This window comes from Thunnus maccoyii, chromosome 10 (assembly GCF_910596095.1).
Source record: "Thunnus maccoyii chromosome 10, fThuMac1.1, whole genome shotgun sequence".
Lineage (NCBI taxonomy): Eukaryota > Metazoa > Chordata > Actinopteri > Scombriformes > Scombridae > Thunnus > Thunnus maccoyii.
In genome coordinates this window covers 30,066,200-30,084,388 of record NC_056542.1, presented here as the reverse complement: position 1 = coordinate 30,084,388, position 18,189 = coordinate 30,066,200, and the positions used below count along the sequence as shown (strand labels likewise).

At 39.1% G+C, this 18,189-nt stretch overlaps 1 protein-coding gene across 5 annotated transcripts; it reads right to left on the bottom strand.

Annotated features, from left to right (window-relative positions):
• Positions 1–414: 414 nt before the first annotated feature.
• Positions 415–17,581, bottom strand: zdhhc3a (zinc finger DHHC-type palmitoyltransferase 3a). Of its 5 annotated transcripts, none has more exons than XM_042424465.1 (7): positions 17,481–17,581; positions 10,420–10,870; positions 10,151–10,275; positions 9,806–9,902; positions 9,388–9,469; positions 7,130–7,260; positions 415–725 (listed from the first exon to the last, which is right to left on the bottom strand). In XM_042424465.1, the coding sequence occupies exons 2-7, from the start codon at positions 10,759–10,761 to the stop codon at positions 519–521; spliced, it is 984 nt and encodes a 327-aa protein (XP_042280399.1). In that variant the 5' UTR covers positions 10,762–10,870; positions 17,481–17,581; the 3' UTR covers positions 415–518. The 5 variants fall into 5 exon arrangements, with proteins under 5 accessions (XP_042280399.1, XP_042280397.1, XP_042280400.1 ...); XM_042424463.1 differs by lacking the exon at positions 17,481–17,581 and adding an exon at positions 14,444–14,517; XM_042424466.1 differs by lacking the exon at positions 17,481–17,581 and adding an exon at positions 14,329–14,410.
• Between the last annotated feature and the right edge of the window lie 608 nt (positions 17,582–18,189).

Here is an 18,189-nt window from a genome sequence, read left to right as displayed (position 1 = left end):
GCAGGTCCTCTTCCACGGAGACTGCCATATTGCACTACCATGTTTCTACAGTAGCCCAGGACGGACAAACCAAACACTGGCTCTAAAGAGGGCCTTTCACGTTTTTTGCAAGTTTCGCAGCCACTGTAGGTTCTCCTACATGCTTGGAAGGGGAGGGGGAGGTGTATTCATTTGGTTGCAAACTGCAACCTCACCACTAGATGCCACCAAATCTTACACACTGGTCCTTCAAAGAGAGCCAAGATACTTAGGTTTGGTAAAAGTATTCTCAAAATCTAGGTTTGCTGCCCTGTACAGCTTACAAATGGCTACATTGACACTGGGACATATAGTGAAGATGTCCAATGTGATTTTTTTTGTATAGATAAAAAAAATCTCTCAGATAAAAAATATAAATAAAAATCCAATTCTGGGTGGTTTTTCGCCATTTAGAAAGCCCTGAAAAAGTCTGGTGTGCTTGCCCAGCCGTAGTGAAGCGCTGCCAGACTGAGAAAATGTCTGCCTGACTGCATCCAGCACTAGTTAAGTGGAATCTCTATGACGTCCTCCTCGATGATCTCCCCCTGCGGGATGGCGATGTGGTCCGAAGAGCTCTTCTTGCAGCTCAGCCCTGTGAAGGGGCTACACCAGGACAGGGAGAACGGGCCACCGAACGCCATCTGCATGGCTTCCCAACATGGCACCTTCCCCCATTTCCCCGTCTCTCCCTTCAGACGCTCGATCCCCTGCGGAAGATTGAACAATAAGGGTCTGAGGTGAAAGGAGTTGAACCATCTGTCATCTGCATGCAGCAACTATGACACAAAGGTGGCAACAGTACGAAAACTGCAAAAAACACACTATGGTTTGCTCTTTGGGCCAGGTTCTCAGACACAAAGCAGACTAAGGATGTCCAGATGGTCTGTTTTAATATAATACTCATTTGCTGTATGATGAAAGAGTTGGTTGCTGTAATCATTCCTCCTGTCCATAATGGCCATGACGTAATCTACTGTCCTTGTTCTGTGCAACAAAACTAAGAGTCAACAACCACGCTAGAAGCTCTAACATTTGCTAATTATTACTAAACACAAAGATCGAGATTGAGGAGTAGATTGAATTAAACAAAGTAGTTCAACTTTTTTTATGGAAAGACCATATCAGACACATTATTATTCAAAGCTGAGTATTCTTAATGTCTTATAAGATGCGTGTAAGGGGTCTTTAGGTTCATTAAGGTTAATATTAGGTTATGGTTTGGTGTCACACATGACTGGCTGAAGTTAGAGCTAAGTGAGGGGCAACAAATCAACGGGGAAGGAGACAACACCGGCAACAAACCTACATGGTCTGCCACGGCTTAGCAAGGAAACACAAAGAGGGAATTTTGTACTAAAAGGACTGAAACTTTGGAAGATACTAGGGCTGTCACTTTTTATTCAAGATTTGAACAACCATGGGCCATGTACTCTGGCAGTGGCTGTCACTCTGATCTACTAAATGCCCTGTTGCCCTCAGTAAGCTACACAACTGTTTTCTTTGCTAACACAAAAATGGTGGAAACTAGCGAGCTGTTCTGAATGGCTAATCATCAAAATGACACCAAACCATCTGAGAAGTTACATATTTTCAGATTTGGCAGCACGAGTTGTGATCAAATCAATTCAAATTGATTCAAAGGTTCTCATTCATTTTTCAGACTAGACACTCATATTTGCTTCAGCTGAACTTTGGAACACTTTTTAACAAAACAAGGACGGTGGATTTTGTCTGCTGGCCTATACTGTGTAGCTGTGAAGGGATCTCTTTGCATCCATTGGACAGGAATAGTTACAGGGACCAATAACTCTCATCATACATATGAGATGTGACTATTGTTAAGATAGTTTTGTATTTTTTCAAATATCATTTAAATATATGTTAATATAATCTATGTTATAATTCATTTGCTTTCTAAGAAACATACCCAAGATTTAATTAACACTGTACAAAATGACAGTAACATGCACCTTTAAAAAAGAAAAAAAGGAAGAAGCAGATGGTGAAAAACAGTGCATGCATTGTATTACACACAGAGCTCACTCATTCATTCATTATGTTTGGTTGAATCTGAAACAGCAAAAAATAAATGAAAGCGAAGGAGTTTGCTCTTCCGATTGAAATCTGCATGCTTGTGATGTATTAAGCTGGATGGGACAGCTAATGTGACCTCTGTTGCAAGCTTACCTCTGTCAAGATAATTAAGAGTTGTCTGCTTCAGAAAGCTTTTGGCAGAGTGAGTTATCAACCAAAGCAAATGCAATGAGTGTGGAGAGAACATTGCACGGGAGAGAAGCAGATTACAGATGGCGAAGTGGGAATAGAATGAAAGACAAGGACAGAGTGAAATTTTAACAACGCAGGGTGTGAGAGACAAGTGAGAGAGGGACTGAAAACCTTTTCTTTAACATTATTTGAACATAAATAATTGAGAGGAAAACACACATTAGCATAGCAGGCCCTCAACAATCAAAGGAAAAAAAATACACCCAAAAAAGCAAGCAAACACGGTTTTTGCATTGCAACTGAGAAGTATTTATTCTCTGCGCATGTGCTGAAATATCTTCAGAATATTTAGAAAGAATTAAAATTTCTGTAAAAAACAAATCACCTCCACCTTCACTCTCACCAGCGAGACTTGGCACCATCATACCAGCAGTGTTTCACATACAATACTAAACTAGCCTTCACCTGTACCATGCATTCAGATAACAAAAGATACATACGATATCATGTAAACAAAGAATAGAAGAATAAAATGCACACTTCAGAACGGGATCAAATCTTAAAATGATGAAATACAAATTGCAAATTAGCCATTTTAGTACTTGTGTAAATGTGAATGGTAAAAGTTAATACTTTGTTAAATGCTTTGAAGTAGTCTGGAATAGTGCAGGAATACAGTCCAGCTAATATCCGCTGTATGCAGAGCTAACATTTTATAGGTTGCTTCCCTTTGACTCCAGCAAATTTTCTCCAGCAAGGAAAATTTTAAAAACAGAGCCAGTGTCCCTTTTAAAGAATTTCACATCAAAGCTTTCCCAAACAATCATGATTGAATTTGGCACGTGCTCACAACATCAAAAACACCACTCGGGTTGAGAGCACTGGGGCTGTTTCACTGTCAAGTGTTCATGCACGCACACACACGCACACGCGCACACACACACACACACACACACACACACAGGTAGCACTGGTGTTACTGTGGGTGGTAATGGGGGGGGGGTTGGGGCAATTCTTTCTTTGCAAAAAGGAGAATGAACATATTAGAGCTGAAACAATTAGTTCCTTTGTCGTTCAACAGGAAATTATTCAGCAACTATTTTAATTATCAAATGATTGTTTTGAGTAATTTTTTAAGCTAAAATGCAGATTATTTGCTGATTCTCACGTGATCTTTTGAATCCAGCTGCCTCACAAGGTGAGACGGTGACAGACAGATGGTTCATCCAATCACCTGCAAAGTAGTTTTTGAAAGTGCCTGCCCTTTTTCCCCAAACAGTTTCCAAGGACAACTTCTCAGATGGTTCTGTGTAACAAACCATCTGGCATGTCAGGGTAATGTTCTGGTATTTCATAGACGAGAGGATGAATCAATTAATCAAGAAAATAATCAGCAAATAATTCAATAATGAAAATAATCTTTAGTTGTGGCCCTGAAACTATGTTACATTCTAACATGTTTTCTAGTTGAAAGACAAGTCGAGGTGGATGATAATACTAACTGAAACCATTTCACTTCTTCATTGAGCATTTGCCACGGCTGAAACACGCTGGCAAATTTAGGGACCGATTCTGCTTTCTAGTTTGTTTTGGCAAAAAAAAAAATATATATATATAATACATTTCTTTCCTGTAACGACAGCTTTGTTCGTGTCAAGCATGTATCAGAGAGGAATCAGGGAGAATGTTCCACACTTGGGCAACATGAAGGCATTTCAGTATTTTAAAACATGACAAAACCTTTTTGCCTTGCATGTACAGTAATTTTGTCAAAGGGATACTTCAAAGGCTCAAATGCAACACTTTAAAAAAAGGAACACTTGACTGTAAGCAGCATTACCTTTTTTGGCAACTTGTGTGTATTTAAAATATCTTCACAATCTTAATTGACTAAATGGCCACAATAATGATGGCAAACTGTTCCTTTACGTGCTGTATTTGGCACCATTTAAAGGGGTCAGCCTTAAACGGATCTGTTTGCAGAATGGCTTCTACGAGGACTACATTGTTCTTCCTCAATCTGACCATTCTGGTGGAGACCATTTAAAAAAAAGGTTTATTTTGTCCACGTCTGGAACACACTACTGACTACTGTCTGACAAGAGGAAGATTTAAAGGGTCAATTCACCAAAAATTACAAAAAAGACCTCTAGTGGTATCTGGCCATGCAGATATGTGTCTCTAATATGACTTCTGCCACCACAGTACGATAGAGCTGGAAGGAATCAAGTTTGTGGAACTGGAATTACAGTTGTCTAAAACAACAGGACTATATACTAAAGTCATCCATAGATACGTATGTTTCTGCTGTGTATGTATAAGTATATGGTTGGTTGTCTTTATTTTTTCACACTCATCTTATTTAAATGTTCCTCAGATGTCGCTGTACGGAGGTAATTACATTAATTCTGGTTTTACAGGGTATTTACTGTATCGGCTGGAAGCAGAGGTTTCAGGGTAGATATCGAAAACCTGGACACCAAAAGACCGAACTACCTGCATGCCCAGACACCACCACATATAAGTGAGAAAATAAGTGTGAATAAGAAGGGTTTTTTTGTAATTTATCTGCCCTTAACCCTTTAAGAAAAGAAAGAGTAAACACAGAGCAAGAAAAGAGCTTCCTGATACAAACAAGAAAAATAGAAGAAATAGCTCAGAAAAAAACAGATTCATCACAGTGTTTGCAAACAGGATCACAAACTGAAAGTGTTTCTTTTTCTCTGCAACTCGACTTACTGAAGGCAACACAAAAATAAACGTATAGCGCACTTAGTTGGCAACACAAAAAGCAGATGAAAAGCTGTCCATGGCTAGTGTGGGAGATGCAAAGTAAATCGTGTTCAGCACTGGGAGCGACAGACTGCCATAGCTGAGCTCAGTGGGGGCTGGGCTGGGCTTCCCACTTTGGTTCTGACCCGGCCGCCTTGTTCCCTGCGTCACCTCTCACACCACATACTGGTAGGTCTCAGCCTTCCCGTGGTCAGGGGTGGAGAAGGGGCTAAACCACAATAAGGAGAAAGGGTGTCCGAATACCGCCCTCATGTTCATCCACTTAGTTTTTTTAGCCCATCTTCTCTCTTCCTTTTTCAACTGCTCTATGCCCTGAAAACGAGAGACAACCAAACTTCAGTTGGTGTGCTTTTGTGCGATCCAGTCAATAATCACAAACCAAATTCCAAATACCAATTTTTTCTTTTAACTCACTAAATATGAAAAAAAAAAATCAATCTTTTCTTGAGAATTACTGAGAATCACTTCGGCCCTGAAGTGATTTCTCTTCAAAGATAATATAGTTGCTTATGTTCCCCGTGTTTTATACGGTCCTCAATATATCAAACCCCACTCTCTTTAATTAAATAATAAAATGCCTCCCATGTCTCTGACCTAGAGTTGCAGACAAAAAGAAGCTCAAAGTAGGAAAAGGAGTTTGGTTTGGTGAGCTACGATACACAGGCACACCAGGCTGAATGATTTTAGGATGACACCAAACTTCATAAAAGGATACTGATTCCTTCTTTCACTGATACATGATGTAACTTTCATTTGATTATAAAAATACATTTCTGTCTTTTAAGTTCAGCACATAGTGGTTTGACACTATAACCACTATTAGCAAAGAGTGAAACCTTATGAGCAGATTGGTGGATTTGTTTTGCCTAAACAAAGTAAGACACCTTCAAAGCCTGCAGGTTAAATAATGACACCTGCACATAAAATTACATCAGACAATTCAGGTTCCAACATGTTTTAAATGTTGGTGATGGGACAACCTTTTTGTTTCCATTTAGATCACAGATTGTGCTTTTGAGGTAAGTGCCAAAATAAGGGTGAGTGCCAAATTAAAATCTGTTCTAGGAGAATATTGGCTGTAGCTAGCTTACTAATTAACATTCATTTAACTGCTTTTTGTTGTTTCCAGCTGACTCGAACCCTGAAAAAGGAGAATTTCATCCACTTCTGATCACTGATATGACACCATGCTAACCTGTAAAGAAAGCTACATCACACAGCAAAGGCCATGTGTTTAATAAATGAGGTGATAGTTTAAACTGACATCTACAGCAGTACCTACATTGATAACAAGGTGAGCTGCGTCAGTCTCTGTCTGATTCAGCTCAGCAGGTCATTGATTGATCACATTAGCTTTGCGGTAATGAATCAGAGCAGCACGTCACAGTTTCAGGATAAACCTTTCAGAGTTTTTACGAGCAGAGCTCTCAAAAATCACTTCTGCTTGGATTCAGTGATTCCTCAAAACACAGCACTGCTACTATACACACATTAAACACTTTCTTACTCTGAGTTTTTGACGGTTATTTGCATTTCAGACATTAGGCCTCATGCAAGAACAACTCGTATGAACAGATTTGTTGTTAAATTACACATATGAGTGAATTAATGCCGCTAAATGTGTGATTTGAAGTGCTGCAGTGGGAAACTCTTCTTTTTACTCTTTGGGAAACTTGACCACAGTCAGAGCAGACATGACCTCACCTGACATGACTATTCAGGTTTATTGACTATTTTCCTCCTCCTGAACAGGTGACATTCACCAGGCAAGCAACAAGTTTAAGAAGGTTTGTTGAATCCAACTTGAAACACTCATATCAGCAAACCTCACAGAAAAAAAGGGATTCAAACGTTCTTGCATGAGACCCATTGTTTTCAGTGAAAGCAAAGACTTGCAGAGAATTCGTTGCACCTTATCCACCTCAGGCTGCAGAGTGAGAGACGTTCACTCGGCTTTTAACCGTCAAAGATGTTCACGTTAATGTTAAAAAAGCAAAGGGTGGAGGCAGCAGGGAGGTTTGAAGCGCAGAGGGAATTAGGGAGATAAAAAGGAGAGGAGGGGGATTTGTCGGTCACTAAATGGGTCACTTACGGTCTCGTCGGTACAGATGGAGTGGACTTGGGTGCCGAACATCACAGAGGTGAAGATGAGGAAGAGGAGACCCTCAAAGCACAGGAGTATGAGGAGTATGACTGTTGCTGGAGGAGAGAAGGAACTGCACTCTGAGGGATGGAGGGACATGAGGAAGAGAAGTGAAAGGGCAAAGAAGAGGATCGTATGAAGAGCAGCTACACACTACAATCAAACTACTGCACTCTACTGTTGACTCATCAGCGGCGCTACAGTAATGATGCAAAGGTTTCACCCGTCACCCGCTCTGGTGGCTTCGGTGGAAGGGGAAGGCTAGAGCGTGTTTGGGATCAGGAGGTTTAGGCTGAATTGTTATGCAGGTAGGACAATAGTTTTAGCACAAATACAAAGGAAAACTTGGAAAAACAGTATTTAGTACAGCTTATAAACGACTTGTCTATGCTGTGCAAACCATTCTCTAACATGCAGGTACAGTATATCTGGAGACAACCAAGATAGGGATCTTTAACTGTTTAACTCTAAAATTTCCCTTACCTTTTAAATGTATGACTCAAAGTTAGGGCGATGAGTAACACAATACATTACAATGGAAATGGAATGAAAGTCTGGGGGCGTACGGTAGCTTTATGAATGATAGATTTCACTTCCATCTTCAACCGCAATCTCAACTGGTTTTCTCCAGACACTAATTCTCGTTATGAACTGACAGCATTATATGAAAGCCCACAATGATTCACTGCAGCCTCCGCCTGCCAATAATATCTCATGTTCAAAAGTTGATTTGGACACATTCAATAAGATTCTGTCTGTCTGTCAGTAATGTTATCTGACGTTAGTGCTTCCTGAAAGAAACAGATTTATGAACTAAATTCATCTACAATCCACTGAGAGTTAGACAAGCGACAACGAAACAGCTGCTAAAGCTAATGTAACATTATCAAGTGCTGTGGGCTTTGCAATTGGAGGGAAAGTGTTCCTGAATTTATGTCGCTCAACCATCTAAATCTTCCTCTAGATGTTCGCTGAAGAAATATGACTATGCTATTCAATGTTTGAGCTCCTCTCAAGCTAAACCCAGAGGTGAACAGTATCATAGTAAACAGATGAGTGAATGATTAGCTGCCCTGCAGTGGAGGGCACAGGTAGCTGTGCTAATGCTAATGTTAATTCTAGCTGAGCAGGGATGTTCTGTTTAAACACACAGAGTTTACTGAGGAGAGTCAGTCTGTTGTTTTACTGCACAGTCACATGAACACTGTGTGTGACTAAAACTTCCTTTTCCATAAACCTTGCCAAGACATCTGTATCCAGACAGCTGTATCCTCCAAAATGCTTAGTAGACATACAAATGAAAAATTCATGATGAATGATGACTACAATTCCTTCAGTTCTTGTTCGCTAAAACTATCAAACACTAACATTTGCATCAAAAAACTAAGACCAGATCAGAATCAGGTGCCAAAATTAACACTGCTGCAGACTGCTCTGATGCTCCCTTCAACATACACGTGTGTCTCAGCTTTAACGGAACAAAAACTAAACATGTCTAAGATGATGAAAGAAGGCAAAGACAACACACTGACATTTAGCTGTATTGTACGTTATGGCACGTTGCCACGGGGATGACAAACAGAGCAGGTTCAGGAAGCGTGAAGGTCTCTTCATGCCACATGACAGCTCATCTGACACAAAAAATGAGAACGTGGCTCACAGTGGACGGGTCAGTCTGCATACGTGCCGACCACATGCAAGTCATGAGGGTTCCCAGTGTGCTATGCAACCCAGTTCCTTTGAAATACAACAGCAAATGCAAACAACAATTGAGTCCAGCAGGGATGTTATTTCATTCTTGTAAATATGTTTTGGTACCTGTGGAGAGGATCTACAGAGAATTACTGTAATATTTCTACAGAGCTGTGAAATCTACTGTATTATTCATATAATATTCAATTTTTAATCCCTAGGCGCTATACGTGAAAGGATAACATGGACATCATTTTATCTTTGTATCATCAACAAACCCCCTGAAGAGGCCAAATATGACTATGAAGGTATCCAACTAACAAGTATAAGTCTATTATCAGAAGAACTAATAAAAATGTATGATCTGAATCTATTTCTGTTGAGCATGTATTTTTAATTTGTTAATATCTTTACATATAAAACAAAGCATCAAAGCAATTACAATATGATTTCATATCTCCAGTTTTGAGGACCTGAAAAAGTGATTAAAAAAAAAAACAACAAAAAACACTCACTCGTCCAATCATCTTCAAAGCAGTAGAGGAAATGGAAGACCACCATGACCAGAGAGTGGAGAGAGATGAGTGCAATATACATCTGAATAAAACAAAAAACAAGAAGGGTAAGTTGCCACATACACTGACTGCAAAATCACCAAAACAAAGTCGTCTCCATTTAGAAAACCCTCACATCTGTATCTGTCCTGATTTAACACAGTACAATGAATTTCCCATGTAACTCCTCTCAGAGAGGTGAAGAAACAGCATCACACAGACACAAAAAAGTCAGTACAAAGTGTGACCTCTACATTAGCATCATCTGTAGTCACCTTCTCCCTGGTCGGTCTGTAGCAACCTTCTTGGTTTGTTTTCAATCATCCTACATAATCCAGTGACTGATTGTGTTTCTCTGTGTATGTAAAGTAGAACTTACTGTGAATAGCACAAAGTACTTTTGGTTGTTCTCTCCGACACAGTTGTTAACCCAGGGGCAGTGGTGGTCCATCTTCCGTATGCAGCGTTTGCAAACACTGTGAGAGTTACAGTAAGTGAAACGAGGGAGAGAGGAGCAGATTAAGGCAGTAACACCTGTGCACAGGAACGACATTAGTGAGGAGCACCAAGAAATACTGTACAACTTTACTATTTCTATCTCACAAATGAAACAAAAATCTAAATGTATCCTAACAGTCTTCATTGCATCAAACCGCTGCAGCTGTAAGTGTGGGTTTGGGTTTGTGAATGCGGCAGTGAGACTTTCGTGTCCCTTTTGCCCTACCTGCAGTGATGTGCTCGGTCAGGCTTGATACTGCAGCACTTGGGACACTTGTAGACCACCTGCCCTGGTTTCAGCTGAAGGCTTTCTATGTATTCCTTTGTTGCGTTCCCTTTTGGCACTGCCCCCTAGCAGGAAACATGACCATACAGTAGATAACTCATCAATCATCATAATGAAACAAGAAGGCAAAGGCACTATAATTTTATGAAAGTTCAGCACAATAATTCAACACTATATCAAGCTAACAACCCCCAAAAAGCCCCACTTACAGGGTCAGTGCACATGGCCCTGAGGTGTGAGGCAAGGGCAAGGAAGGCCAGGGTGTTGAACAGAGTCCCGTTCACAATGCTGTATGTCAGATTCTTGGAGGGCAGCAGCATTACAAACAGCACCACAAACTCGGCGTACAACACCAGCAGCCATGTGATGACGGCGCACACAATGCCGCAGGCGTCCCTGATGAACCACATGGCGGAGGCAGAGGAGGAAGTGATGACGTCTTTGGAGATAGGGATGCGCTGTTCGTTCTGTAGGCAGTTGCCTCCTGCCCCGGTTCCGGCCTGCCCGCGGCTGTGCTCCACATCCCTGCATCTGTGCACCGGGCTCTTCATCCTTCATCTAAGCTGGACGCCTGCTGCTGCTGCTGCTGCTGCTGCTGCTGCTGCTGCTGCTGCTGCCGGACCCACTGCGCCTTCAGGCTTCAGTCTCAGTCACCGCATGCTGGGGAGAGGAGCAGGAAGGTCGCAGGTCAGAGGCAAGTCAAAGATTGGGTTCTCTAGATGATCTCTGAGGGCGAAAGTGCTTCACTGATGATCAGGTAAGTTATCCATACGCCTCGGATCTGTTTAGTTTGTGTGACTAAATATTCACTACCATTTAAAAGGAAAATTGCTGTTTATTTCAACCTGATGTATTTCCCATAAATGTGGCCATTGTGGCTCTATGTGTCATGTTAATTTTGTACTCTCCAGCTCCGTTATAGAATTTCAGGGAAACGCACAAAACGACAAACATCGGGGCAAGCTGCTGAGCCTCCTACAGCTTTTCAAATACACATGATTTTTACATGAATCGTTTCAAAAGTTTGTTTGAGAGTCTGAACAAAAGTGAACACAGAAACTAGCTGCCTGTAGCAGCCATTATGGCTAACTGTATGTATCCCAGGCGGCTTGCATGTCAGTTTGTTTACATCTGAGGCTGTGGATAGCTCAGCATCTCATCCTGCTAGAGAAGTTGTAACTTAGTAGATGAAATAAAATGGTTCATGTCTGCAAGTTTCCAAATTGCAAGAATAAAATGACAGATACACACTGAGCAGGTTTATGGACTACTGTTAGATGATAGAGACTTACACACTGTAATTCATCACACAGTATATTGCGTGTTGTAATTGCATTTTTGTGTGAAGCTGAGTGTTTGGTCCAGCCGCTATTCAGTTAATTTTGTGGACGTAAAACAGTCGATGGGATGACAATGTTGAAAAATGCTGTAAATCCATGTGTAGTAGTTACACCGCTGGGATTACTCTCATCCATGGACACTTCTAGATTTTCCGAGTCTTGCAACAACAGGTCTGACTCTGCAGAAAAAGTTTTACTCCTCAGTCGGCAGAGGAGGAGAGCAGAGCTTCACCAGTTTCACGTGACAGTCCTGTTGCCTCCATTTGTTTCTCTCTGTGTACTAAACAATACAGCTGGCCATTCAAAGTGAAATGACTCTCAATCATCCTCATAATAGTCCATGGGATAATCCGTCATTGCACTTTGTTTTTTTAGTTCCCTTACAGTCTAATCACGGTGAAAGTCAGCCTCATACATGTAAACAAACCGGTGTGCACAGATGAATATGTGGTTGTTTCGGTTAGCTGGCAAGTTTCTCCAGATATAGATCTCTATGCAGTTCGCCATAATGCTGCTACAGGAGGCTAGTTTCTGTGTTTACTTTCATTTGGACTTAGAAACAAACATTTGAAATGATACACGTAAAAAACAAGTTTATATGGAAAGAAGTAGGAGGCTCAGCTGCCTGCCCTAATGTCTGTCCTTTTGTGCGATATATATGTCTTTTTGTGACTTCCCCGAATCTCTATAATAGAGCTGGAGGAGCAAAATTAGTGTAACATGAGAGCCACAATGGCCACATTTATGGGAAATACATCAGGTTGAAATAAACCAGAATTTTCCTTTAAGGGCTTGATGTATTCCAAAACAGATGCAGTCATGTACAGCAGACATGCCCTCAGTTCTGTTGAGAGCTGAAATGACAAGCTGATTAATCAAATTAATCATTTCAATCACTGTTCAAGCAAAAATACCAAACATTCTCTAGTTACAGGTTCTCAGTTGTGAGGATTTCCAGCTTCTCTCTGTCTGATGTGATTGTAAACTGAATATATTTGTGTTTTGAACAGTTGGTTGAACCAGCAATTTGGGAGATCACTTTGGGTTAGAGTTGGGTTAAATCAGGCTGAACTGTGATTGGCATTTTTCTCTGACAATTAATAGACAAAACAAGAAATTAATTGGCAGATTATTTGACAGTAAAAACAGTCATGAACTGCAGTCCCAGTTCTCTTTAGTGCTGAAACAACTAGTCCATTAATCGATTGAAAAGAAATAAATCTGAAATAATTTAGATTTTTTTTATTTAAAGCAAAAAGCCAAACATTTGTTAAATCTTAAGATTTATATTGAGGATTTTCTTTGTTTTGTTATCATTGTAAAATGAATATCTTTGGGTTTTAGACAAAGCCAAACAAATCTAGCAATCACAATTTCCAAGAACCCAAGATTACTTCTCCAAATGCCCTCATTTATCTAACCAACAGTCCCAAACCCAAAGATAATCTATTTGTTATCATAAAACCATTAAAACCAGCAAATATTCATATTTGAGAAGCTGGAACCACTGAAATGGTTTGGATTCTTAACTTAAGAAGTCACTTAAAATATTAATTGTTATCAAACTTTTTCTAGATTGACTAATTAAACACTTTTCCCAACTCTAGAGACCTGGCTTTGACAACTCTGTTGTATTTTTGCCACAACCCAGGAGCAATGAAATGTAATTAATTGTCAAATTTTTACATGTAAAATCCTGCCTGAAATGAAGTATATGACACAGCAAATTCATTTATGATGACAAAACCATCTGATATAGGACATGCTGACTGAAATTGAACTTTCCAGTTCTACAGTGCAACACGTCTGTGCAAGTGGGCGAGCAAAACTTTCTCACATAGATTATAAAAAATATGAACACACACACACACACACACACACACACATCAGACAAATAAGTCTCTAGATCTCTCATTATTAGGACCTCAGTAAAAGAACATTCAAGCGGTACCAGTAATATGCCACTGAAAACATTTCAATATTGAAGTGAATGTAAATATATTCTTTCAAGTGAAAACACCCACAAACAGGAACTGGTGATCAAAATAGGTTGTTAGAGAAACATCTCAGGGTGAGAAGACTGGGCCAACTAATACAGAAATCTCATGACAGGAAGCCAGTGAAACCTCCATCAGTAGTGTTGACCTGACAAAGCTTTGCCACTGTAGAGGTCAAAGGAAACAGTGAGCAGTACAGTGTTGCTGCCTCTGCAAGCAAGACCTGCAACTGTATGATGGGTACTGAATGCATGGAGAGGTCACTGAATGGACAGAGGGATCACTGAGTGGGTGGAAGGGTCACTGAAAGATGGCGAACCGTGACCTGGAGTCACTGCTCATCATTGCGCATAGAAACCACAAAATAAAGTTTTACTCACCCTGCAAGACCTCATACTCATATAGGTTCAATTTTCATACGACTGACTTTGACATATGATAGAATTAAATGACACTATTTTCTATATCATATTTAAAAATCGTGTGCGCATAAAATATAGGTCATTGGTTTCTGTTCCAATAGGTGGAACAGTCTCTATGTCGCTGAGTAAACAAACTAGCAGCTTTATCTTTAGCCAGGTAAGGTAGTAATATAACGGCTACGAATGATAAACCTAAATAATTAAAGTTAAACCCGCCATTACACTGCTTTACTGATAAGTTAGGTTAAAGCAGTTTATAGGCCTGTATGGTGCTGAAACCTTAGTGTCTGACTCCAGCACCAGTCAGTCCATCTTAGCTTAGCGGTTGAGCTAACATGTCACAGCGAGCATTTACTGACCTGTTTGCAAATATCTGTCAGTGTCCTTGACTTCAGCTGTAAAGCGACAGACGCCCGGGAACGTCTGTCTACTTACATATCAGATTTACTGACATTATAATCCGCTGAATCTCACCTGAATTATGAGCATCCTTCGGTCGCTTTCGCTGCTGCTTGATAGCGCCCCCTCCTCCCCTCCCGCCCCTTCACCAACAACAAGACGTCACGACGTAAAGGGGCGTAACGGAAGCGAGCCAATGGGGTCGTGGGAAAGGTTTCAAGCCTTCCCACGTCAGAAGTACATGTCCAGACACACCTATTTCCGGATATAGCTGATCACTTAAAGAAGGAGGTTTTAGCAGGTCGGACAGGTGAAGGTGGCATGATGGAAATACTGATATCTGAATATATTTGAAAGTTCCAGAATCCTTTCGGTACTTCATACCACAAATGTCTGAATTTTATCAGCAGCAAAAATGTTTTGTCCACAATTTCTCCACTCACAAAACTATTATATGGAACAATGAGTACCTAACCAGAAAGAATAAAACACTATATTTGCAACATTGGATTGACAGGAATATAATTTTTCTTGCAGACTTACAAAATGATGAAGTTCAAATTCTCAGTTATGAGGAATTTCTCAGATCTAAAACCTTTCCTGTCACTTATAAAGAATATCAAATGTTAATAAATATTGTTCTTAGTGGAATCCTTCAGCTGATGAAGTGCCACTCTGAGTTACAGGAATTAGAACCCACCTCCTTTGTTATGTATAAAATTAGAATGGTAATAGTCACAAATGTACCACTAAACATGTAAGAAATTGTTTTTACAGCAAAAGGAAAATTACTCCATGTGGGAAATTTGTGTGGAACTCACATTTTTTCTGACATTCAATGGGAAACAACATGGCTTCTCTCATATACATTTGTTATCCCCAACAAATTGTACAAAAAGTACATTACAATGTACTTTTACAATTGTGCATTATATATATCCCACCAACAAATTCATCTCAAGATTTGTGGATATTGATAACAAATGTGATTTTTTGTAAAAAAATGAAAAAGACACAACTAAAAATCTATTTTATGAATGTCAGTAAACATCAGGATTCTGGAAAAACTCAGGATCATTTTGATACTCAAACCAACCATTCATTTAAGCTGTAAGCCAAGGCTGTAATACTATACAATGAAAACAAAAACGAGAAAGTTCAGCAGACCTTCAATTTATTCTTTTTTCTGTTTTTTGGGGTCTCGTCAATCATTTGAACTTTTCATGATTGAATTTAGAAAGTGTTTGAGTCTATTCAACTTGTAAACACTAAGAAATGTGCACACACAAGACTCACACACACACTTCAAGATTTTTTTTAAAAGAAATCTAATTTTATTGCCTACTTTTTCTGTTAAGTTATTTTTCTATCTATTTATTTATGATTATTACTTTTACCCTTTGTCCTATTGTCATGTTGACTGTCATGTCCTTTATTTTACCTTTACTTCATTATGATGCCTTATTGTTTTCTCTTATTGTATTAATGTCACACATGTTGTAAGTGACGCTTTCTATAAATAAAGTGACAAAAAAGAAAATTTCCAGATCTATCTATCTATCTATCTATCTATCTATCTATCTATCTATCTATCTATCTATCTATCTATCTATCCAGTTATTTAAAGGAAAATATTCAGGTAACCTCTTGTGTGTTTGTTGTATTATATCAGTGTACTGTATTATTATCATTATTTATTATTTACACATTTATAACAACTTATGAGGAAGCAGGCAGCACTTAAAGGATAGATTCACAATTTTTCAAGTGTGTCTTAAAACAAGTCAGGTGTCCATATAGACACTGAAAGAGGTTTTCCTCGCTGTAATCATTCCTCCTGTCCATACTGGCTATTAAAAGATCCCCTTCATATGTGCTTTCAATGTAAGTGATGGGGGCCAAAATCCACAGTGTGTCCACACAGTCATTTGTAACATTGAAAAATATGTACTTGATTTGACTCATTTGGATGCTGAAGCTTCATATCAGCTTCAGATAAACTTTTAAATACATTTTTGCACAGAAGGAGGATTGTGGATTTTGTCCCCCATCACTTCCATTGTAAGTACGTTATGAAGGGATCTTCTAATGGTCAGTATGAACAGAAGGGATGATTACAACAAGAAAAACCTATTTCAATATTTATTTGGGTTCCTGACTGTTGTTTTAAGACAGGCTTGAAAAACTGTGAACCCGTCCTTTAAGACAGACAATGCACTTCAAATAGCACATACTTCGACATATATGTAATATGTAATACACAGTATAAAGAAGCCTTTGGCAAACACAAACCAAACCAACACCAAACACAATGCAACAATTACATCTTCCAAAAATTTTAATTAAACATAAGTTGAATTTTGGTTGTACTGAGAGTCCTTGAAATTTATCAATTTAAAATCTGCACAAGACCTTTCTTTTCATTATTGTTTCAATGAGGAATACAAAGTTAACAGACAACATAGAAATACAACAGTGTTTCCATATTCCTTAACATACCGTAATGTTACAAAAATATTGAAGAATAGAAAATAGAAGCCCAATTTTCTAATATTCCCCTGTTTTCTGTTACATCTCCAGTCCCCTCCCTTCCCTCTACCCCCCTCTACAAGAACTATAGCCCAGTACTCCTTACACAGCACACAGACTCTGACAACAGGATGACAGTTAGCTACTTAGTGATACTTAGTAAGACCTTTGGTGACTTAAACATTACCACTTCCCAAAGAATTTATCAGACCTGTATTCACCTCATGCCTAATATTTTCCAGTGTTGGAAAGTTATGATTTCCACTGACGTAAAGGATGGTGTCCTGCTAATACAGACATGAGGGCTAAACAGTTTGGAAATGAATGGGTCCCATTCCTCGGGGACTTAAAATAGTAACACCAAACATTGTGTAACATTAAACAGGAATAAAACATGTGGCTTAAATTGCATGAAGAAGCATCACATCTATCACACCCACCTCTACACCTGGATAGATTTCAGACTGCTGGGCTATAGAGAATTAACTCTGTGTAGGACCTTGAACTGTATGAGTCCAAACTGTGTACAACTATTAAAGGATGAGTTCACATTTTTTGTAGTCTGTCTTAAAACAATACTCACGTGTCTGTATGTACATTGAAACAGTTTTTGGTTGCTCTAATTGTTCCTCCTTTCCATATTGGCTGTGAAGAGACTTCCTAAAGTGATTCCAGTGTAAGAGATGGGGGACAAAATCCACATTGCTCATTCTGTTTGAAAAATGCAGCATTTTTCAACAGCAAAATGTATTTTTCAACAGTAAAATACTTAAAAAAAAACAACAACAAACAATTTAAGGGATCAGTGTCAAGACTGTTTATTTATGTTTTGTGTTTATGTTAATAAAAAAACACTTCTGGCTGATATACTGTATTGTTAGCAGAACATCCAAATATTAATATCATTATTGGTCTCAAAAATCCAGTGTGGTTCAGGCTACAGTATCTTCTAGGGATTTGTATGAATGAGAACTAACATATAATTTGTTTGAAATCATTTGAACACAACCCATGTAGCCTTATCATAAAATATGGTTTAGTTTCAAAGTTATACAGTCTTTTTAGTTAGTAATTTCCTCTTTATGTCACTATTCCTCCACTGCAGCTGAGCAAGGAAACACTGTGTCTGAAAACACAAGAGGATTTTGCATAAAAAATAACTGTTGAAACATACTTGCTTGATTTTGCTAAGTCAAACTGCTGAAGCCTCATATCAGCTTCAGCTAATTTTCAGAATACATTTTTGCATGGAACAAGGACTTTGGAACAAGTACAGTCACCAAAAACTGTTT

Excerpts from the sequence above, each read along its gene's own strand:
- zdhhc3a (XM_042424465.1), bottom strand. The coding sequence starts at position 10,761 with ATGAAGAGCCCGGTGCACAGATGCAGGGATGTGGAGCACAGCCGCGGG. Across the intron at positions 7,261-9,387 it reads CTTTGAAGATGATTGGACGA|AGTGCAGTTCCTTCTCTCCT; the intron begins GTGAGTGTTTTT and ends TCCATCCCTCAG. Across the intron at positions 726-7,129 it reads CCATCTGTACCGACGAGACC|GGGATCGAGCGTCTGAAGGG; the intron begins GTAAGTGACCCA and ends AATCTTCCGCAG.